The 24,652-nt window shown below is 39.1% G+C and overlaps 1 protein-coding gene across 6 annotated transcripts in view; it reads right to left on the reverse strand.

The window, feature by feature from the left end:
* CNTNAP4 (contactin associated protein family member 4) overlaps positions 1-24,652 on the reverse strand; it is a 284,057-nt gene that overhangs the window by 26,377 nt on the left and 233,028 nt on the right. For all 6 annotated transcript variants that reach the window (XM_088830269.1, XM_088830270.1, XM_088830272.1 and 3 more), the window contains 2 exons: positions 13,718-13,888; positions 11,975-12,193 (listed from right to left, as the gene is read on the reverse strand). In XM_088830269.1, the coding sequence (XP_088686395.1) occupies positions 11,975-12,193; positions 13,718-13,888 (390 nt within the window). The remainder of the gene's footprint in view (positions 1-11,974; positions 12,194-13,717; positions 13,889-24,652) is intronic.

Below are 24,652 nucleotides of genomic sequence, written 5' to 3' on the forward strand. Positions count from 1 at the left end.
CAGGGATGTTTGGGTCCCTGGGACTGAGAACATCGATAAAACTCAATCAATGTTTCTGAATAAACAAATTCTAAGTTTTTGGATAACGACATACCATGAAGACAAAACTAAAAGAATCTCTGAGAAGTCTGGACTCATGGTGTAACAGAATTCAGATTCATAGATGTAATGGTCCCTATTCAAATGACTGTATTTCTTTATTTTTGCCATTCTCACCATTTTTTTAACATAACGAAGTTACATATAGTTCCCCTATATATTGCAATTATTTTTTAAGTAGAAAAATTAAGATGTTTATTTGGAGTTTCAACACCAAATTCATAGAATGAATAGAAAAGTAGAAGGGCATGCTGCTGCTAAGTCACTTCAGTCGTGTCCGACTCTGTGTGACCCCATAGACGGAAGCCCACCAGGCTCCCCCGTCCCTGGGATTCTCCAGGCAAGAACACTGGAGTGGGTTGCCATTTCCTTCTCCAACGTGTGAAAGTGAAGTCGCTCAGTCGTGTCCGACCTTTAGCGACCCCACGGACTGCAGCCTACCAGGCTCCTCCATCCATGGGATTTTCTAGGCAAGAGTACTGGAGTGGCTTGCCATTAGTAGAGCTGAAAAGCACTATGAACCAATTCAACATAACTAAGATTTATACAATTTTCACACAACAGGAGGATACAAATTCTATTCAAATTCTCGTAGACTATAAACCAGGAGAAACTGGAACATATCCAGGGACATAAAGCAAGGTGCAAAATTTTCATGGTCTAAAGGTATTGAGTCAAATGACTATTAAATATCTATATTCAAATGGCTTCAGCTGACATAATTTGCACCTCTTCAATGAAGAATATGAAAGTCTTAAGGGGGTGGGTGTCATATGCTCTATTTATAAATCCAGATTTAGTGTGGCACAGAGCTGGACATCATACAATTCCAGGTTTTGGGCAAGGCGGGAAGGAGTTGATGTTATCCCAGGGTTTCAGAATCGCTGTCACCCTTGTTGGGGCTCCTCCTATGCTTCCTCAGTCTTCTGCTGCCCCTGGCATCTCTCTGCATCCCCCACCTTCAGGACACCTTTTCTTTCCACATCCAGGCTGCTGCTACCTTGACTCAGTAAGAATGCCGAGGCTTGGTCAAGTCTGTGACAGAGATTCTTGGGGCATCCTTGCTGGAGTTCTCTTTCCTGGGTAAGGAGGGCAGCCTGCAGCCTTGGTTTTAGCTCTGACCCAGACACTCCTTGGAGGAGGGCCAGATGCTATGAAGTCTGCATTAGAGCTGTGTATTCCTGGTGTATTTCACTGACTTCATGTTACAGTATTTTAAATCACAGAGTAGAGTTTATAGTACACAGCACCACTAAATCACAGTCTGTTATGCATTTGTCACTCTGAAATATCCACAGGCTCTCTGATTTAGGGGTTTATCTCAGTCTGCCAGTGACATAATAATAACTAAATAACCTGGAGCCCAACAACTTAAGACATCCATTTTCATCAGCTCCAACTCATTCTTTCTTGTTTGTTTTCTGCTGTTTTTGTTGCAGATGAGAAACTAAAGGCACAGATAAGTTCAGGGACTAGCCCGTGGGCATAGCTGAGAAATTTTAGAATAAACACGTTTAGTCAGAGGCAGAGTTAAGACACAAACCTACAGTTGGGCACGCCTCCTTCCTCTCCACACCAAAACCCGGTCAAAAAAGAAGAGTTCCATTTTCTTCTCCTCAGACCACTTTCAATTTCAACGGTATTTCAGTCCTGCTAGCATTGTTTAGCAGCTCTTTTCTGGACACTGTCTGACACTGGAGGTACAGAGTTATATACAGTGGGCTTTGGTTTCACAGATCTCACCGTCTAGGAATGGATTTAGGAAGGGAAACATGAGCATAGGTGATGTCAGAGGTAGAAACAGATATCAAGTGGAGAGGAAGGTCAGAGGACGGGGATATTCACAGGTAGAAATATATGTGTACACGTGCAAAATGCATGCTTAAACAGCATTTGTAACAGTGAGAAGAAAATCAACACAGTTGGTAAATAAGATTTCTTGATTCCATACTTTTAAAGAGTTTCGTGTGTGTGTGTTCAGACACTCAGTCGTGTCTGACTCTTTGAGATCCCATGGACGGTAGCCCACCAGGCTCCTCTGTCCATGGGATTTCCCAGGCATGTAGTGGATGGCCATTTCCTTCTCCGGGACATCGTCCTGACCCAGGTATCAAACCTGCGTCTCCTGTATTGGCAGGCGATTCCTTCCCACTAAGCCACCTGGGAAGCCCTTTTAAAAAGCTAATGTTTGCCAAATCAAATAGCTTTAAACTACATTTTTAAATTACCAAGAAAATGTGATGTTCAATTAAATAAACATTTGCAGCACATGGGTATTGAAGATTTTTACTTTACCATTAGGCTTCAAGTTACTAACCTTTCATTTTAAGATATAGTTGTTCAGGAAAACATGGCTCATGTAAATAGGGTTGGGCTTGAAAGCTTAATTAGACATTCCAACGACTTCTCCAGGTTAGAGGATGTCCAATTAAAATGAGTTGCAGTTTGATTAATTGATTCTGGATGTTTCTGCTGAGTTATTATGTTTGGAACCGTCTTCCAATTAATTTTCTATCAATTTACCTGCCATACTGTATCAGACATAATGGATTCTGGAACTTCCTATACACTGGGTATTTTGTGAAACAAACACCCAACCTTCCTATGTGGATGAATACAATCGAATCTGTCCACTTACACAACCGTATTGGGATATTGCACCTAAATAAGTGTGCTAGGTGCCAAGTAGAGGCTGAGCCCAATCCTTTTATCACGTTCCATGCTCTCAGGAAGTTAGACTAAGTGACAGATGCTATTGTCAGAGTCCAAGCTGGCTCTTTCCTATGCCAATTTCCCACTACTTCTGTGGCAGGAAGACCTTTAATTTTTTAATGGCAAATTATTTATGTGCTGTACTCGAATATAATTGAGGATTAACCAGGAACAGTGCAATCCATCCAGGGACCTTAGAAGAACAAAGAAAGCAAGATCCCCCAAAATCCAAAGTTGCAGAGGCTTGTCGGGCAGAGGACAGGGGCTCTCTCTGAGCAGGAAACTCTGCAGAGAATGGCAGGGAGGCCCTGGCCATGGGCCTTCAATGGGGGCAGGGGAGTGACTGGGCATGCGGGCAGGGCTGGGACCAGGTCAGGGGCCTGTGCTCTGCACACCACGCAGCGGATCTTCCCAGCCATCCCCGAGGTCCAGGGGAAGACGCGGCCTTGCAGCAACAATAGCATCAGTTCGTGTAAGTGCTGAGGCCGGACGCCCAGCTACAGTTTTGCCGTGGAACATTCCTCACTGAACAAAGACCTGAAAGGCTGGGAAGAGCAGGACTGTCCTCCCTCAAGTTCAAAGAGCTGTGACGGCTGAAAGAGGCGGGTGGTGTAAGAAAGCATGCCGCAGGCAGAAAAGTCAGTCACTTTTCCCCGAACCAGATCCAGTGAGGGGAAAATGGGTCTACTCAGAGTTAAGGCCACAATGCTGAGTGGTTTCACCATACTAAGGCCTGTTTTTCAAAGAAATGAACCTTGGTGCTATTCATCGTATTCTCTGATCTCAAGAGATCCCATTTGAATTCTGATTTTAGTCAACAGTCACTCAAGATTTGCTGCTGGACAAGGAAAAGTCCACTGGGAGCTTCTCTGACTAATCATGAAAATGACATCTCAAAGAGAAAAGAAAATATTTGAAATAAACGATATGATTACATTACAGAGCAACACAACTTGTATTGCACTGAACTTTGGTAATGAGGCAAGTATTTATGACTACAAATGAAAATTATCCTGTAATAAAAATTATTCAAACATCAAGTTATTTGGCATTCTCTTCCTGTAACTATATTGTAGCCTATCAAAAACAAACAGAAAGCAAAGATAAAGAAACCTAGAATATATTATAATTAAGAACGTCTGCTCATCAAAAGACAACAGCAATGTGAAAATGCAAGCCATAGACAGAAAGGAGAATATCTATAAGAAATGAATCTGTAAAGGACTCATCCACTATATATATAAAGAATTCCTAAAATGTTTTTAAAAGAAGACAACCCTGTAGAAAATGGGCAACAGATCTGAACAGCCACTTCAAAAAGGATGATATCCAAATGGTCAACAGAGATTTGGCAAGACCTACTAATGCTTGACATATGTTTATTCCTATGACCCAGTAATTCCACCCCTAGGTACACAACCAACAGGTATATAAGCATATGTTCACCAAAAAACCAGCACAGGGTTGTATTTGTAATATGCAACTTTGAAAGTATGCGAACATCCATCCACAGTAAATAAATATATCTTTGATCTGGTACTGTCCTGGTTCTTCCCTGTGGCTTAGCTGGTAAAGAATCTGCCCGCAATGCGAGAGACCTGGGTTCAATTCCTAGGTTGGGAAGATCCCCTGGGGAAGGGAAAGGCTACCCACTCCAGTATTCTGGCCTGGAGAATTCCATGGATTGTAACGTCCATGGGGTCACAAAGAGTCGGACACAACTGAGTGACTTTCACTTTCACTTTTCTAGTACTGTCAGTGTCCCCAAAGCTCCCCAGGCAATATGAATGTGTGACTAAGTCTAAAACCAGCCTTCAGAGCTTCAATATGTTAGAGTTCAGCATTAACCTTTGTGTATGGTATTTAGAAACTGTTTGCTCAAGATAATAAATATTGGTAGATTTGATGCAATTCAAATGCAATGCAAATGACTTCTGAGTCTATGTCAGGAGTCCTTCTCCTTCGGGTCCTAAGTGTTGAAATGAAGTTTGCCCCATTTAGAAACCTGCAGTGAAAGAATTCAGGCTGCAAACAAAAATTGCAGAGCTGGTTGAATGAAAATCAATTCAAGGCTAATTTAAGATGCTTCTAAGAAAAATGCTGAGTTTACAAACCAAAATAGAAAATGACCACTGTCACATTTCAGCTTAAAAAAAATGATTGATTCTTTTCTCTGCATCATTTCCGTGGCTGGAGAATGGTTGTGGGTATATAATCACAGAAGTGACTCTCAACATTGAGTCCCCCGTGTCTACAAGGTCAAGGGCATATGTTTAATACACCAATCAGCATTGAGTTGCTAAACTTATTTTTTAAGATAGGGAATAGCACCTCTGAATAGGACTATTTAACTAAGACACGTCATGAATCACACACAAACAAAAAAGGACAAGGTGAAAGAATATGAAAAGGTTGGTAAAGACCCAGTGCCATAATTTAGGACAAGATTGGAGAAAGACAGGCTACAGATAGGAGGGGAATCATCATTTTTACACCAAAAAGCAATGTGATGTCTGAGACTTTCTGGGAGGAGGGAAGATGTTCTACTGTTTCTCATCTGACCATCACATCAATGTTAACTTTTTCATGCAAAGATTTCTGTTCATGATTTCATTACTCCTTCACTTTGCATGCCATCATACAGCTTAGATTAGTTGAAGATAGTTATTCTAATATCAGGAGCTACATGGATTGTTCAAGTTCTTGTTTTTTATAATTCTGTGGTGTAGTTGAATCTCTGAAACTATGTACCCCTTCCGTATGCGTATTTCAACTGCCATGTATAATTGTTGCTCAGCTGAATCACATTTTCAGTCATGCTTTCTATTTACTTTTACTGATTTTGCTCAGAAATAAAAAGACTTTGCTCAGAAGCATTAGTCTTGCCTCAGAGTCTCACTCTGAGATGTGAACATGCTTTAATACTGGTCCTTAGCTTCCCTGGTGGCTCAGAGGTTAAAGCGTCTGCCTCCAATGAGGGAGACCCGGGTTCGATCCCTGGGTCTGGAAGATCCCCTGGAGAAGGAAACGGTAACCCACTCCAGTATTCTTGCCTGGAGAATCCCATGGACGGAGAAGCCTGGTAGGCTACAGTCCACGGGGTCGCATAGAGTCGGACACGACTGAGAGATGGAACGGAACGGAACGGATTTAGAGGACAGAGTGAAGCAAGCGATGGAGAAAATACACTGGTTTCCGTCATGTTATCCTATTGCAATGCTCACTTCTGAGAGGCTGCCAAAACCTCTCACCTCAAAAAAAGGTAACGTAAATCAACCGGCATCACCGACTCTGTGGACATGAATTTGAGTGTACTCCGGGGGTTGGTGATGGACAGGGAGGCCTGGCATGCTGTGATTCATGGGGTCGGACACGACTGAGCGACTGAACTGACTGACTGACTGACTGACTGAAATCAACATAGACCTGGCTATGGTAGCACAGGCAAATGGAGAAGATAATTTAAATCAAGATTAACATATATTCAAATATCTGCAACGTTTTACTTGGAGGGAAAAGTGTTAAACAGAGTATCTCAAACAAGCAAATTTCTACACTGTTGAAAGTTCTACTGTCTCATATTTGCAGTACTACAAAATAACTTTATTTGATATTTGAAATATTCCACAACGGGTTTACTGTTCTGTGCTCTGCTGCTGTTGCTGCTAAGTCCCGTTAGTCGTGTGCGACTCTGTGCAACCCCATAGACAGCAGCCCACCAGGCTTCGCCGCCCCTGGGATTCTCCAGGCAAGAACACTGGAGTGGGTTGCCATTTCCTTCTCCAATGCATGAAAGTGAAAAGTGAAAATGAAAGTGAATGCCCAATTCTTAGCAACCCCATGGACTGCAGCCTACCAGGCTCCTCCATCCATGGGATTTTCCAGGCAAGAGTACTAGAGTGGGGTGCCATTGCCTTCTCTGGTTTTGTGCTCTATTTAGTTATAAACAAGAAGGTGATTTTTTTTTTTAACTACTGAATGCGGGGTAATAACATAATCTAACTTTGACCAACTGATACACTAACCTTGGTCTTTTAGCTTTGCCATATATTTACAAAAATTGTGCTTCCATATAATTTAAAATATCATCATCATCACCATCATCAGTGTCTCATTTTAAACATTTTTATTAGCAGAAAAAGTAATGCTGAAAACTACAGGCTTACTCTTTTCAATTACACTTATCTCATTTATTTGTCCTTATCCCCAAATACAAATGATAGTCATTATGCACCCTTGAAAATACTGATTAGTCATAATTATTTTTAATATGGATGGGTGAACTACAAATTAAACTCTTGAACCTGTAAGTAAGGGAAATGAAATTGCCCTTTAAGATTTTAGCCAGAAAATCAATTATATTGGATTAAAGCAGTGATTCCCAGTCACCCAAGGACTCAAGGCTCTGAGAGTTGACTTAACTCCAACAATATGAAGGCATTAATATTTGGGGAAGCAGTTTCTAAGAGAAAATCCCTCTACATCCGTCATGTGCTGGCAAAGAACGTTTGAACAAAGCAACCCAACTTCCTGGTGACAGTGATGGTGGGCAGGTGGAACCTCATTGGGGGAGGCGGACTATTTTCTCCGGACTATGAAGAATACCCAGGGGTCTCTTCCAGGCTGGTGAGACTGTGGTTTGGGTTGCATATGTGGGGCCAGGGAATAGCTTTAATCCTGCTGCAAGTAAGGATAAAGGAAGAAAACAAGAAAAGCTAACTTGAGGTGAAATTGAAGACTGAGAAATGATGTGAGTAATGCAGAGAACTTGCCAAAGGATATTAGCAGGAGTAAATGGAAAACACTAGCAGTGATAACCAACTCGTTAGTAAGCGGTGTACCCCTCCATTTAAGACATATCCCAACTCTATCACCATCTCCCCTCTGGCCCATGCTGCCACGATCTCTCTCGGGGACTAAAGCCATGGCCTGCTTCTACCTTTTCCCTAGTAAGAGAGAAGGTGGAAAACAGAAATTAGACCATTCCACTCATCTGAGCCTTTAGAATAAAATCCAAATTCCTGACCACGGCCTTACAACATATAACTAGACCTAGCTTAGCACCATCCTCTCCTCCCACACAAATTCTGTCCTCAGACACCATGACTTACTCCTTAATTCCCAAAGTTCAACCCCACTGCCTGGAATTCTCTTCCTTTAGATGTTCATAGGGATCCCGCTCCTGCTTCCACTGGCCTCTGTTCCAATGTAAGGTCTTCAGAGAGGGCTTCCGTGAATACCCCACTTGAAATAGAAGTCTGCAAACCAAACTACCTGATGTCTTATTCTACTTTTACTTTATGTATTTATCGTTACCTGAAATTTTACATATATGTGTATATGCATGCTTTTGTGTGTATATATATACATTGTTTTATATATAGATATATATGGAATGCGAGGTCAAGTGGGCCTTAAGAAGCATTACTATGAACAAAGCTAGTGGAGGTGATGGAATTCCAATTGAGTTATTTCAAATCCTAAAAGATGATGCTGTGAAAGTGCTACACTCAGTATACCAGCAAATTTGGAAAACTCAGCAGTGGCCACAGGACTGGAAAAGGTCAGTTTTCATTCCAATCCCTAAGAAAGTCAATGCCAAAGAATGCTCAAACTACTGCACAATTGCACTCGTTTCACACACTAGCAAAGTAATTTTAGTTACTTGGAGAATTCAAAATTCTCCAAGCCAGGCTTCAGCAGTGTGTGAACTATGAAATTTCAGATGTTCAAGCTGGATAAAGAAAAGGCAGAGGAACCAGAGATCAAATTGCCAAAATCCCTTGGATCATCAAAAAAAGCAAGAGTTCCTGAAAAACATCTACTTCTGCTTTGTTGACTATGCAAAAGCCTTTGACTATGTGGATCACAATAAACTGTGAAAATTCTTAAAGAAATGGGAATACCAGACCATCTGACCTGCCTCCTGAGAAATCTATATGCAGATCAGGAAGCAACAGTTAGAACTGGACATGGAACAACAGACTGGTTCCAAATAGGGAAAGGAGTACATGAAGGCTGTATATTGTCACCCTGCTTATTTAACTTATATGTAGACTACATTATGAGAAATGTTGGACTGGATGATGCACAGGCTGGAATCAAGATTGCCAGGAGATATATCAGTAACCTCAGATATGCAGATGACACCACACTTACGGCAAAAAGCGAAGAACTAAAGAGGTTCTTGATCAAAGTGAAAGAGGTGAGTGAAAAAGTTGGCTTGAAGCTCAACATTCAGAAAACTAAGGTCATGTTATCTGGTCCCATCACTTCATGGCAAACAGATGGGGAAACAGTGGAAACTGATAGACTTTATCTTTTTGGGCTCCAAAATCACTGCAGATGGTGATTGCAGCCATGAAATAAAAGATGCTTGCTCCTTGGAGGGCAAGCTATAACCAATATAGACAGCATATTAAAAAGCAGAGACATTACTTTGCCAACAAAGGTCCATCTAGTCAAACCAATGGTTTTTCCAGTAGTCATGTATGGATGTGAGAACTGGACTATAAAGAAAGCTGATCACCGAAGAATTGATGCTTTTGAACTGTGGTGTTGGAGAAGACTCTTGAGAGTCCCTTGGACTGCAAGGAGATCCAACCAGTCCATTCTAAAGGAGATCAGTACTGAATAGTCATTGGAAGGACTGATGCTGAAGCTGAAACCAATATTTTGGCCACCTGATACGAAGTACTGACTCACTGGAAAAACCCTGATACTGGAAAAGATTGAAGGCAGGCAGAGAAAGGGACGACAGAGGATGAGATGGTTGGGTGGAATCACCAACTCAATGGACATGAGTTTGATCAAGCTCCAGGAGTTGTTGATGGACAGGGAGGCCTGGCGTGCTGCAGTCCATGGGGTCACAAAGAGTCGGACATGACTGAGGAACTGAACTGACCTGAACTGATATTTATATATGTATTTTTTGTTTTGTCTTGTCTTGTTTTGTTTTTTATTCTTTTTTTTTTTTTTTTTTTTTTGGCTTCCTCTTGCCTTTTCCCCTGAAATATACTCTCAGGAAGGCAGAGAACTACCTTTGTCTTAATAAGTGCTATATCAAACTGGCTCTGTTTATTACTAGTCTTCTAGTTTTCACCCACTTTATTCTAACTCAGTATAACCTTTTAATTATAATTTAAATTCCATTGAATCTTCCCAAAGGGGAAAGCTATTTTCATCTAGAAATAAAAAACATGTTGATTTAATAGTAATGTTGTAGATTGACAAATTATGATGTTATCTTGTATGTTTTATTCTATTAACTTGGTTGGGGTCCTTTCTTAAGAGTAAAGATAAATATAGACCCTTATATGGCCTCTTGACAATCAATGACGTGTCTCTACCTAAGGCTGCAAGACTTTCAAAATGAGTCCATTTTTTAATATAATCACATTAACCACTTCTATTTACTCAGCTGTAAGTAGGAAGGAGGGGACTATATAGATTTTTCTCAATAGACGTAACTTTTTCCAAAGATCTTTCTTTCTGCTTTTCCTTTTAATTTACAATGATTTTGAAAATACAATAAAGATTTCAATTTCTAAAACTTTCTAATAACACAATCATGCTTGAATTTAACATATGAGAATGTAAAAATCCTAACCATTATTCCCCATAGAGATAAAGTCTCTTAGATCCTTATTAAAATTGTAACACATGACTGATGGCAAAAGACTCAAGTCTGTCCTAATATATCATTCTAGATCATAATAGTATTTCTATCCATTACAACTACCTGTAAACAAATTAAGGCCAGGGTTCCTATCAGACACAATACACAGTGACTCCATTTCTAGGAAGTTAAAATTCACACCAAGAATGAAAGGTCATGCCCAGGCAAACCACAGCAGATTTCACTGAAAAATTTGAGGACTGTTTCAGCTTTCTCAATTTCTAAGAACAGGAAGGCTATTTCCTAGATCCTGACAGATTTTAAATTGCCATACCTTTTGCTGTGACCATCTCTTATTGTTTGTAACTCAAGAAATATCTGTGTCAATTTCCTGACTGAGCTCCTAGCATGTTATTAAAAGAAAAGTTATGTATTTCCTCTCATCTTTTCTTTATTATTTCCATACCCTTCGATCAGCTTCATCCTTCCCAGTGAGAGAGCTTAAAACAAGGCTGTTAAACAAGAGAAGATGTAATGGGGATCTGATGAGAATTTTGCTCTAAAACATAACTCTTACAAAGGCTTGAAACAGTTTCTGATAATTCACAATTTATCCTGAGTGACAGGGTTGCTATGTCCTCATTTACACTAAAATATGTGAAAGTGATCAAGTAAGAGATAATTCCTTGAACTTCATGGTCAATAAGTCCTGTAATTAGCAAAGATGTAAAACAAACACACCCAGAAGGATTCTCCTATCAAGTCTATAAATACTAAGTGAATGTAATTAGAAAAAAAAGGAACGACATTTGGATATAAACATAAAGTAGGTGATCAGATGACATCAGAAAAATGGGAAAATAATGGACACCAGTAGAACTGGTATAACTGGTCAAACCATGGATGCTACAACACTTTGCTCATGCTGTTTGTTTGTTTTTTTTCCTGCCACTGGCTTGTTTTTGGTAGGGATCACTGGTTGGCGTTAGCTGGATTTACAAAGAGAGTTCTTCAATTTCCTGGGGAACAAAGGTAAACAAGTCCAATATCATGCTAAAAACATTAACATTTAAAAAAATTTGTAACAAGTTACATAATCTGGAAAATTAAGAATATTTATGTTAAATTTTTATGGTGCCCTATGTCAATTACATCTCAACAAAACTGGAAATGAAAAGAATGCAGGTTTAGGCCTTAGTCAAACACAAATGTGAATTTCATGACTAGGTGGGTTTCTGAAGGCAAGAGATTTCAGCCTCCTGCACCTCAGTAACCTTGTTGGTAAAACTGGGATAATATCCATTGCACAGGTTGGTTATGAGGAAGTAGCAAAAACACCCAGTGCAGCCTGGAACACAGGTTCTCAATAAATGGGGGTTTGGGGGTGGTGTTATCATTATCTTATCAGTTCAGTCCCTCAGTCCTGTCCATCTCCTTGCAATCCCAGGGACTGCATCATTATCTACAGTTGGCATTATTTTCTCTGGGCCCATCTCTGCACTTACATCATACAATTAAAGACAAATTGTCCAAAGCAGGGCTTACCCACGAAGAGCTGACTGTTGAGCTGCAGAAGGACATGCCCGTCCGCCGGGGCCGGCTGCGTCCTTGGTGAGAGCTGATCCACTCGAACCGAGGCCTCTTTCATGTTCCTCTCAACCCTAACGTGGTGCCACTGGTTGTCGTTGAAGGGAGTGGGTGACTGCACCGAGATTTCAAAAGGCCCATTTCCCACATCAAACGAAAATGTCACAACTGCAGGAGCTGGAAGCGTCAGACATGAAGATTGTTGGCATTAGCCCCCATGGTGGGGGTGCTCAGTCTTCAATACCCTCAGGAAGAGTCGCATTGCACCAACAGTCACTAAACATGAAGGTAACGGTTTACTTTCTACGGAAGAAACCGGAGGTGTGTGCAGAACACACAGAATGAGACAGTAAGACGCATTTGTGTTTGGGGGAAATGGATTCTGACAAACTCATCACCGGAGTTAGTTGTTCATATTGAAAGATACTAAAGCTATTTGCTTGTTTTGTCTCTCAGTCCTGTCTGACTCTTTTTTGACCCCATGGACTAGAGCCCACCTGGTTCCTTAGTCCATGGGATTTCCCAGGCAAGAATACCAGAGTGATTTGCCATTTACTCCTTTAGGGGATCTTCCCGACCTCGGGATCAAACCCATGTCTCTGCATCAAAGCTTCAGGATTTACTTAATTTCAAAAGCATGCAATATACATTTGATATCAAAATATTAACAGCAGTCTAAGAGGATATCAAAACAATATGGCTGGTTGATCTAATTAATTTGTAAGGGAACACATGTACACCCAGGGCAGATTCATGTCAATGTATGGCAAAACCAATACAATATTGTAAAGTAATAACCTCCAATTAAAATTAGAAAAAAAAAACTGAGTATTTGGATTTTTAAAAAATGTTTAATTTTTCTGAATTTAAAAGACTTTTTAAGTTAGTTCTAGAGAATACTAATAATTTCCCCAAATTATCACGTTAAATATTAAATAATTTTCTTGCAAAAAATGCTATCTTAATATAATATTTTTTTCCCGAAGGACACAATGAAAAGATTCGGTTGATGATGTAGAAACATGGTATTTTAAAAACTAGTTACATGGATGAAACTGGAGCCTATTATACAGAGTGAAGTAAGCCAGAAAGAAAAACACCAATGCAGTATACTAACGCATATATATGGAATTTAGAAAGATGATAATGATAACCCTGTATACGAGACAGCAAAAGAGACACAGATGTATAGAACAGTCTTTTGGACTCTGTGGGAGAGGGCGAGGGTGGGATGACTTGGGAGAATGGCATTGAAACATGTATATTATCATATGTGAAATGAATCACCAATCCAGGTTCGATGCATGTTACAGGATGCTCAGGGCTGGTGTACTGGGATGAACCAGAGGGATGGGAGGGGGAAGGAGGTGGGAGGGGGATTCAAGATGGGGAACACAGTACACCCGGGGCAGATTCATGTCAATGTATGGCAAAACCAATACAATAATGTAAAGTAATTAGCCTCCAATTAAAATAAATAAATTTTTAAAAAATAAATAAATAAAAACTAGCTACAGAATTTAATCCCAAACCCCTGGAATAGGAAATAGCTACCCACTCCAGTACTCTTGCCTGGAAAATCCCATGGACAGAGAAACCTGGGGGCTACAGTCCACGAGGTGACAAAGAGTTGGACACGACGGTACACACTCATTACTCCTAAAAAGAATTCCACAATCATCTAAGGAAAAGATGACTTACAGCGTAGCTCTATCCGTATGAAATCGGTAATCCCCAGGTTCTCTAAAAACACCCCAGATGAAGCTGTTGTCTTGAAGAAGAAAGACACATCCGCACTCAGCTCTCCATGGAAAGTAGGAAAATGGAGGTAGGATGCCTCAGTATTGAAGGAAGCTGAATTCCAAAATAACTCTGTTTTATTTTTAAGGAAAAAATAAGAAAGGAAACAAATTCATAAAATAAATGACATAATTACATTTTCTATTTTTTGCAGTTTTACTATTAAAATATTGCTCATTTATACATACCTGCTTTTCTTTTGTCTGTTAATTATACAGTATGCAAAACATGAAAACATGGTGAGAGATTTACAAGGATTGGAATTCTGGGTTCCTTCCAACACAGGACAGGAATGATGACTACACTAAAGGACTGAGAGTTACATTTCATATGAAGAAAAATACCCACAGCCTAAATGCCAAAGTGTTATGATAAGATCTGCCAAGCATTAATAGACAATTTTTTATAATTTGAAAATTGAAACACCTATATTACTTTAAATAACAAAAAACTCTTCAGAAGCTCAAAGTGTTTTTCATTCTAATACATGTTTTACAGAGCTACACCCTCAACAAACTGTTTTCATTAATGGACTTTGTGATTTTTTTTTAAACTGAGATTGGCAATAAAAATATTCTCATCTAATTAAAGATCAAGACACTACTTACTCTGTGCTATGCTGATAGTCTCACAGAGAAAATGCTCTTTTTATCCTAAATTATCTTTTACTCTGCTTGTAACAGTGAGGAAAAAGGCTCTCAAAAAATTTTAAATGCTCAAAATAAGAAGGTGAAAGTGTTTCAAAACTGAAGTATATTAAGACATTCACAAAAAATTATGTGGACTATATAGTTAATGATAATTTCTGTCATACAGAAATACAACTTCTTCACTTTCCCACCTTTTTTTTTTTTTGGTTATCTACAAGTTTTCTTTTGAAAAAAATATTCTGGGTCTTACATAGCAGAAAATATGGGGGGAAAATACACATGCAGTGGCATGAAGTGACAGGTATGAAATCCAACTGGATACAAGTGGTTGATGAGAAGCATTATTGGAGCAATGAACTATGCAAGTTGTCGACACATCAAAAAGAGATATACACCTTGAGTTTTAAGCAACTGCCTTCATATGTACTCACAACACTGAATAAAATTCGATTAAATCACCTTCCTGGAAGAAAGACTTATTGATCCTCTGAAGTTAGAACACAGGAATTTCAAAACAACGATTCATTATGCTAGTAGAGAACAGAAACGGAGTTAAAGTCACAAACTTGACTTGGCTTCTATTTATTCCTTAAGATTGTCATTTCTTTTCTATAAATTCTGGATCCAGACAAACAGTGCTTACATCTATTGTATTTTTTTATATTTCCTATGAACTTGATTCAAAAGTCAATCCCCAGCTCATATGTGGACAATTTTAGAGCTGAGTTTATTCAGTTGAGAATACATTCAAAGGGACTTTTTTCTCCCTACAGCCAAGGGAAACTGTATATTTTCTGAGTATGTCAAACTTTGGCCTTATTTCCATTTTACAGCTATTTATATGCCTAGATATTTTACTTTCTAGGAAAGAGAGCAAGAAAATGAAAAATATCAAGACAGGGGTAATAACACACTGGTTTCTTAACAGTTCTGACCTGATCTATTTTTAGAAGAAATTAAATGTCTGTCTGCTGAAATGTATAAACATCAAAGTTGTAACTTTAAATTATGGAATATTATTAAATCTTGCTCATTTGGACTGATTACTAAGAAGAACACTCAGAATTACTTGAAGGTCTAAATTAGATAATATTACTATGAGAATATAATATTCCATTGGCTTCATTTTTAAATCACAACTAACCCAATAGAGCATCATATAGAGGGTTTCAGGGAACTGATTCAAAGAGAGGAACAAATTCTTTGAATTGCTGCTATCTTTACAATGAATGCTTCTACAGTAGTAAAAACAATTTATTATCTTAGGTAGTTTAATCACTCTCACACACACAGTTCCTCATTTGTCTAGTTTGCAAACCTTATTTTACAGACTTACAGTAGGTAAAAACCTATGAACATTTAACTGAATTAAGAAATTACTCCTAATCCACAACAATTATAAAGAAAGTCAAGGCCAATATTTTCGTGACCAAATAACGTTATTGGCATTTGATAGCTCAGCTCTTTACAGGCTGTGCCAAGAAGCACCCGGGAGGATGTGGGTTGCCTTGGAGAAAGAAGGGGCAGGAAAGAAGAGGCACAGCAGAGCCCAACCAGCACGCAGCCGCAGAAGTGGCAGGTTTTTCAAAGAGAGGATTTCATGGCTGGGGTGGTTTAAAAATCCCTAAGCTATGCCTGCAACAGACCTGAATGCAAACGCCTACTATGTGAATGCTCTTTGTCACCCCAACAAAATGTCATCTGCAGCAACACAAATGAACCTAGAGATTATCATACCAAGTGAATTAATTCAGACAATTATCATATGATGCTTACATGTGGAATATGAAAATATGATACAAATGAATTTATTTGCAAAATATAAATGGACTCACAGACACAGTAAACAAACTTATGGTTACCAAAGGGGAAAAGTGGAGGGTAGGGAGGCTAAATTAGGAGTTTGGGATTGATGTGTGTGTATTAGTCACTCAGTCATGTCCAACTCTTTGTGACTCCATGGACTGTAGCCTGCCAGACTCTGCTGTCCATGGAATTCTCTGGCAAGAATATTGAAGTGGGTTGCCATTCACTTCTCCAGGGGATCTTCCTGACCCAGGGATCAAAACCAGGTTTCCTGCATCACAAGTGGATTCTTTACGACCTGAGCTACTAGGGAAGATCTGACATATGCATATTGCTATATATAAAACAGATAATCAACAAAGACCTACTATATAGCATAGGGAACTCTACTCAGAATTCTGTAATCACCTATAGATAGCATATTGAAAAGCAGAGACATTACTTTGCCAACAAAGGTCTGTCTAGTCAAGGCTATGGTTTTTCCAGTGGTCATGTATGGATGTGAGAGTTAGACTGTGAAGAAAGCTGATCACTGAAGAATTGATGCTTTTGAACTGTGGTGTTGGAGAAGACTCTTGAGAGTCCCTTGGACTGCAAGGAGATCCAACCAGTCCATTCTAAAGGAGATCAGTCCTGGGTGTTCATTGGAAGGACTGATGCTAAAGTTGAAACTCCAATACTTTGGCCACCTCATGCGAAGAGCTGACTCATTGGAATAGACTCTGATGCTGGGAGGGATTGGGGGCAGGAGGAGAAGGGGATGACAGAGAATGAGATGGCTGGATCACATCACCGACTTGATGGACATGAGTTTGAGTGAACTCTGGAAATTGGTGATGGACAGGGAGGCCTGGCGTGCTGTTATTCATGGGGTTACAAAGAGTTGGACACAACTGAGCGACTGAACTGAACTGAACTGATATGGGAAAAGAATCTGAAAAAAACCGATATAAGTATATGTAAAAATGTATTATTCTAAGTAAATAATAATTAAATAATAATTACTATGGTCTCAATTATATTCACTATTCTAAAGGAGATCAATCTTAGGTGTTCATTGGAAGGACTGATGCTAAAGCTGAAACTCCAATACTTTGGCCACCTCATGCGACGAGTTGACTCACTGGAAAAGACTCTGATGCTGGGAGGGATTGGGAGCAGGAGGAGAAGGGAACGACAGAGAATGAGATGGCTGGATGGCATCACCGACTCGATGGACATGAGTTTGAGTGAACTCTGGGAGTTGGTGATGGACAGGGAGGCCTGGCGTGCTGTGATTCACGGGGTTGCAAAGAGTCGGACACAACTGAGCGACTGAACTGACTGACTGACTGATAGGGTACTAGAGATACGGAAACATTCCTTCAGGTATACCACTTATTAACTTTCTAGAATTCAAAACAAATTTTATGAATAATAGGATTCACACATTTTTTTACATAGAAAAGAAAGATGTATCCAGTATTTACGGAGAAGGCAATGGCAAGCCACTCCAGTACTCTTGCCTAGAAAATCCCATGGACAGAGGAGCCTGGTGGGCTGCAGTCCATGGGGTCACGACAAGTCAGACATGACTGAGCGATTTCACTTTCACTTTTCACTTTCACGCATTGGAGAAGGAAATGACAACCCACTTCAGTGTTCTTGCCTGGACAATCCCAGGGACGGGGGAGCCTGGTGGGCTGCCGTCTATGGGGTCGCACAGAGTCGGACACGACTGAAGTGACTTAGCAAGCAATCCAGTATTTAATTCTATACATAAGGTAAAAAGAGCCCATGAGGGAAAATTAACTTAGTAGAATATTAAGATTACAATTAATTTTTTAAACATCTGTTTTACTAAACTTTTATTTATATCATTTATTAATGATACTGATTCTCTTTTAAAAAGCAAACATATTTATAGAGACAGAAAGTAGATTAGTTGGCTGGGAAGATGGAAAACTGAAAGATGACAGAGGCTAAGAGGCCCAGAGTTCTTTCTAGGGTAATGAAAATGTTCTAAAATTCATTGTGGCAATGGTTACACAATGCTATGAATACACTAACAGTCACTGAATAGTTGACTTTATATGGTGAATTGCATAGTATATGAATTACATTTCAAAAAAGATGTTTTAAGAAAGGACAATATTTGACAAATCAATTGTTTTTTAGGACACTATGTTATACTTTTAAAATCAAACTGCATGACATGCTAACACCTCTTTTCCTTCCTTCTCTCTTCTTTTTTCAAAAACCACTTATATGAAGTACGACTGACAGGTAAAAAGCTGTACATATTTAGTGTATACAACCTGATGAGTTTGGTAACACTACCTTTCTTAAAACTGAATAAATTTTAAAAAATACAGAAATGCTAAGGCAAGGGATAATTTACTAGTCAAAGGAATCTTTCTGAACCCTTAATCATTTTAAAAAGCTGGAATTATGGGTTTCTTTAATGAAAATTTTTATTTTGAGATAACCATAGATTTTTATGGAGTTGTAGGAAATAATAAAGATTCTGTGTACCCTTTACCTAATTTCCCCCAATGATGATATCTTGCAAGACTGTGGTCCAATATCATGACCAGGGCATTGGCATGGATATACTTAAGGCATGGAACATTTTCATCACTATGCTTCACTCTTCCAGGCACACCCTCTTCTATCCTGCCCTCAGCCCCTCTCTCACCCCAGGCAACCACTAATCTGTTCTCCACCATCATTTGAGGAACCCTCTACAAATAAATGTGTACAGCATGCAGTCTTTTGAGATTGATCATTTTTTTCACTCATAATTATCTCTTAAGATTCACCTAGCTTGTTGTGTATGTTCATAGCTCATTCCTGTTTATTGCTGAGTAGTATGGTGTGGCACGGATGCTTCACAATTTATTTAAGTATGTGCCTGCTGAAAGACATGTGGGTTGTCTCCAGTTTTCAGTCATCACAAATCAAGCTGCTATGAGCATCCTCATGCAGGTTTTTGTACAAGAAAGACTTCAGTTCTCTGGGATAAATGCCAGGGAGTATAATCAGTGATTCTAATGAGAGTTGCATGCTTTTATTTCTTTTGAAACTGCCAAAAATGTCCAGAGTCGCCGTATCAATTTTCATTCTCAGCAGCATGTATGAGTGATCAGTTTCTCCACGTTCTGATGAGAATTTTGTGTTGTCACTATTTTTTTTTAATTTTAGCCATTCTGAAAGGTGTGTGTGCACAAGCAGATAGAAGGCAAAGAGGGGGGACAGAACAGAGACAGAAGAAAGAGAAAAAGCAAGAAGACAGGAGGGCATAACAAGGCGGAGAAGATTTAAGAAAGTGAGACAAAGGAAGCTCAAGGAAATAAAACATAATATAACCAAAGACTCAAAAAATAAAAAGAATGTATTAATGGTGAAGGGTTACCAGATATAGTGGGGCCTGCAAAATTATATTATACGATTATCGATTAATATGGAATCGACCCTCATTCTTTTTAATGGTTTATATGCAGTCTGCCAAATGGAACAGGACTCTGTCAAACGGAAGGAAAATTAACCAAATCACTAGTCAATATCTTTTCCCAGTCTAAGAATACAACTTCTGCAAAGTTATTTATTGCCTACATGCACCTTTGATTATTTAATGCATTCTGGGCAGCTGTGATTTCTCTGACAGCTGAACAAGTCGATGCAGGCAAAATGAAGAAACTAATTTCAATGACAAGGGTTTCTTAGAACAAGAAACTTAGAACAATCTTTTCAAACCATGTAAGTTCTGAGGGTGTCTTGATTAGACATGAAATTTCAACACAATGAATTAACTGAGAAGAAATACATTTCACAAAATTACTAGAAAAATTCAAATGTCAAAGAGCTTAAAAAAAATACTACCTTGTTACATAATTACTGAGAGCAGAAATTTAGATCATGCTTACAACTCTTGAAACAGATTATAAAATGCAGCCATACATTTTACCACATCATATCCTGTTTTAGGGGAAAGGGTCGCAAACAGTCGGAAACGACTGAGCGACTGAACTGAACTGAACTGAGCAGCACATAACACCGAGTTGTTAAGTTACTGATCTGTAAGGATAACTATTCCTTCAATAATTCAGTCAGAAAAAGCAAATCACCTCAAACTGGAAAAGTCAGTTAGGCCTCAGAATTTCCCACAGTAACATTAAAAATTAGAAGATAAAGGAGCACTTTCTACAAATTTCTGAAAGAAAATTTAGAGAGCCTTTTTTTTTTTTTTTTAAGTATTGAGGTAACAGGTAAGTCTTACCAAATTTGAAAAAATTCTGAGAGTAAAGCACATACAAGCTCTTTGGTGAAAAATAAAAATAGAACATTAATTCATAATGAAATATGAATCAAAAGGTGTCCATCAAAAGACATCTTAAAAAGCTAGAAAATACAAGGCTGACTGAATCTCTTAGTGCAAGTTCAGTAGGATATTATGTACAAACTGCTGAAGAGTCACAAAATGTGACTCAGAAACATCACATCAGTTTCTTATAAGGTTAAACACAGGGTTGTTACCTTATACTCCGGAAGTTCCACTCCTAAATGTATACTCCTAAGAAGTGGAAATATACATGTCCAAAAAAAACACACTTAGACATGAATGTTCACAGAAGCATTATTCATAATAGACAAAAAGTGAAGCCAACACAAATGGCCAACAACTGATTAGTGGATGATCAAAATGTGGTGTATCCATAGAAAGGAATGACTAGGCCTTAAAAATAAAGAATATTTGATATAATCTACAGTATGGATAACTTTGCCAATGTGATGCTAGGTGAAAGAAACCAGTCACAAAGATCCCACATTCTGGGTTTTCACCTGCATGAAATGACCAGAATCAGTAAGTCTGCAGAGATAAAGAGTAGAGGCATGGTTGACTAGGGTTGGGGTGGGAGTTTGGGGAAAATGGGAAGTGTGCTAACAGGTACAAGTTTCTTTATAGGGTATGAAAATGCTCTAAAATTTCTTGTGGTGATGGATATATATCTCCATTTAATAATTAGATTGTACACTTCAAATAGGTGAATTACAGGGCACATGGACTGTATCTCAATAAAGCTGTTACCAAAAAACAGCATAAAATTAAACCAGCCAACTTCATTTTAGAGTTCAGAGACAACCAATATTCTCAAGCGTGTGCCAACTCAGGTAATGCAACACGCTTGAGACTTTCTAGAAGAAAAAAAATAAAACCAAAGAAAATATCATTACCTGAAAATGCGATTCATCCAAGAATAAAAAGAAAAACATTCATTCATGAATAGAGGGCCTCTGATGACAGGACCAGTGGTTAGTATTCAAAAATAGACAACCATACAAATAATAGCAAAACTAGCAAAAATTGGGAGGTAGGGGGAGAAAAAGAAGAGGACAGATGCGTGCTAATTTTCACATTTTTCAGAATAGATCAATGCTGTCTAGAATACAAGACTTTAATGGAAAACCTAGTGACTCTATAACCTTTAAAACTTTTATAAAGTTTAAGTTAGCGCATTGAATACATGTTTATTAGGTACATAAATAATATAAATCAGTCCCCATGGCTTCAGTTTGTTTCTTCTTTCTCTGTCAGTTTCCGTTCATAAAGTTAATAAATAAATTTATTTCTGAATCTCTTTTTCTATTCCTCTATCTACAATAGTACCTCTTAACCTGGGGCTATTCTGGACCCCAGGGAACATCTGGCTTTTTCTGGAGACATACTTTGTTGTCACAACTGGGGAGGATGCTTCTGGCATCTAGTGGGTAGGGTCCCAGGATACTACTAAATGTCCCACAAAGGACAGGACAGCCCCCAACCGTCGCAAGGAATCACTCAGCCCAATGGCAAGAGTGCCAAGGTTGGTAAATCCTGCACTAGGGATATTTAGAAATGTCTGCAATAATGCTCTCTCGGATTAGTCACTATTTCTGAGTTGTGTGACTCTTGGTGATTACTATAGTCTTTTCTTTGACATATCTGTATATCTTAAGATTTTATAATGACTTCATATCAACTATCATTAATGTTTAAAACAACAAAGGTATGTATGTGTAGAAATTTGTCACAAGAGAATATTATTGTAGTCCTGAGAATTACCACGGAGAAGGCAATGGCAAGCCACTCCAGTACTCTTGCCTAGAAAATCCCATGGATGGAGGAGCCTGGTAGGCTGCAGTCCGTGGGGTCACTAAGGGTCGGACACGGCTAAGGGACTTCACTTTCACTTTTCACTTTCACACATTGGAGAAGGAAATGGCAACCCACTCCAGTGTTCTTGCCTGGAGAATCCCAGGGACGGGGGAGCCTGGTGGGCTTCCGTCTTTGGGGTCACAGAGAGTTGGACACGACTGAAGTGACTTAGCAGTAGCAGCAGTAGCAGAGAATTATCAAGATTCCCAGTCTCAAAAAAAATGAAAATCTTTAAAAAGTGTTAGAAAGAATGTTTGTTCTCCCACATTTGGGAAGTTTCTTGAATGTCAATGACTAGCTTATAATGTAGATCTTTTAAAAAGAAAAGAAAACAAAAAGTAAAATAAGTCACAAAATGTTTTTTCTCCAAGAAGTAGACAATGTTTCAGTAAGGGACTGTACCATTAAAAGAGTGAAAATCAAAATAATTAAGTAAAATCATGTGCTTATTTGAAAGCACTTTCACTGTCTCAAGCCCACGTACATGAAAGACAAACGGCTCAGGATAGAACTAGATGTCCTTTGTAGTATGTGATTTTTCTTTTATTGGAGGCAAATTATTTTACATTAATATATTGGTTGGTTTTGCCATACATTGACACGAATCCGCCCCAGGTGTACATGTGTTCCCCCTCCCACCTCCCTCTTCCCCATATCCTCCCTCCAGGTCATCCCCGTGCACCAGCCCCAAGCATCCTGTATCATGCGTCAAACCTGGACTGGTGACTCATTTCACATATGAAAATATACATGCTACAATGCCAATCTCCCATATCATCCCACCTTCACCCTCTCCCACAGAGTCCCAAAGACTGTTCTATACACCTATGTCTCGGGGGCGGGAGGAGAAGGGGACAACAGAGAATGAGATGGCTGGATGGCATCACCGACTCTGTGGACATGAGTTTGAGTGAACTCCAGGAGTTGGTGATGGACAGGGAGGCCTGGTGTGCTGTGATTCATGGGGTCGCGGACAGTCGGACACGACTGAGCGACTGAACTGAACTGAACTGATACAGGGTTAAGGTAACCATCTTTCTGAATTCCATATATATGCGTTAGTATACTGTATTGATGTATTGATGTTTTTCTTTCTTTCTCTCTGTATAATAGGCTCCAATTTCATCCACCTCATTAGAACTGACTCAAATGCATTCTTTTTGATGGCTGAAAAATACTCCATTGTGTATATGTACCAAAGCTCTCTTATCCATTCATCTGCAGATGGACATCTAGGTTGCTTCCATGTCCTCGCTGTTATAAACAGTGCTGCAATGAACATTGGAGTACATGTGTTTCTTTCAGTTCTGGTTTCCTCGGTGTGTATGCCCAGGAGTGCGATTGCTGGATCATATGGCAGTTCTATTTCCAGTTTTTTGAGGAATCTCCACATTGTTCTCCATAGTGGCTGTACTAGTTTGCATTCCCACCAACAGTGTAAGAGGGTTCCCTTTTCTCCAGACCCTCTCCAGCATTTATTGCATGTAGACTTTTGGATAGCAGCCATTCTGACTGGTGTGAAATGGTATCTCATTGTGGTTTGGATTTGCATTTCTCTGATTATGAGGGACGTTGAGCATTTTTTCATGTGTTTGTTAGCCATCTGTATGTCTTCTTTGGAGAAATGTCTGTTTAGTTCTTTGGCCCATTTTTTGATTGGGTCGTTATTTTTCTGGAATTGAGCTGCAGGAGCTGCTTGTATATTTTGGAGATTATTCCTTTATCAGTTTTTTCATTTGTTATTAATTTCTCCCATTATGAAGGCTGCCTTTTCACCTTGCTTATAGTTTCTTTTGCTGTGCAGAAGCTTTTGATTTTAATTAGGTCCCATTTGTTTATTTTTGCTTTTATTTCCAATATTCTGGGAGGTGGGTCTTGGAGGATTCTGATGTGATTTATGTCGGACAGTGTTTTGCCTACATTCTCCTCTAGGAGTCTTATAGTTTCTGGTCTTACATTTAGCTCTCTAATCCATTTTGAGTTTATTTTGGTGTATGGTGTTAGGAAGTGTTCTAGTTGCATTCTTTTACAAGTGGCTGACCAGTTTTCCCAGCACCACTTGTTAAAGAGACTGTCTTTCCTCCATTTTATATTCTTGCCTCCTTTGTCAAAGATAAGGTGTCCTTAGGTGTGTGGGTTAATCTCTGGGCTTTCTATTTTGTTCCATTGATCTATATTTCTGTCTTTATGCCAGTACCATACTCT

The sequence above is a fragment of the Moschus berezovskii genome, chromosome 22, assembly GCF_049115385.1.
Source record: "Moschus berezovskii isolate FMDL1 chromosome 22, NW_MosBer_1.0, whole genome shotgun sequence".
Taxonomy (NCBI): Eukaryota; Metazoa; Chordata; class Mammalia; order Artiodactyla; family Moschidae; genus Moschus; species Moschus berezovskii.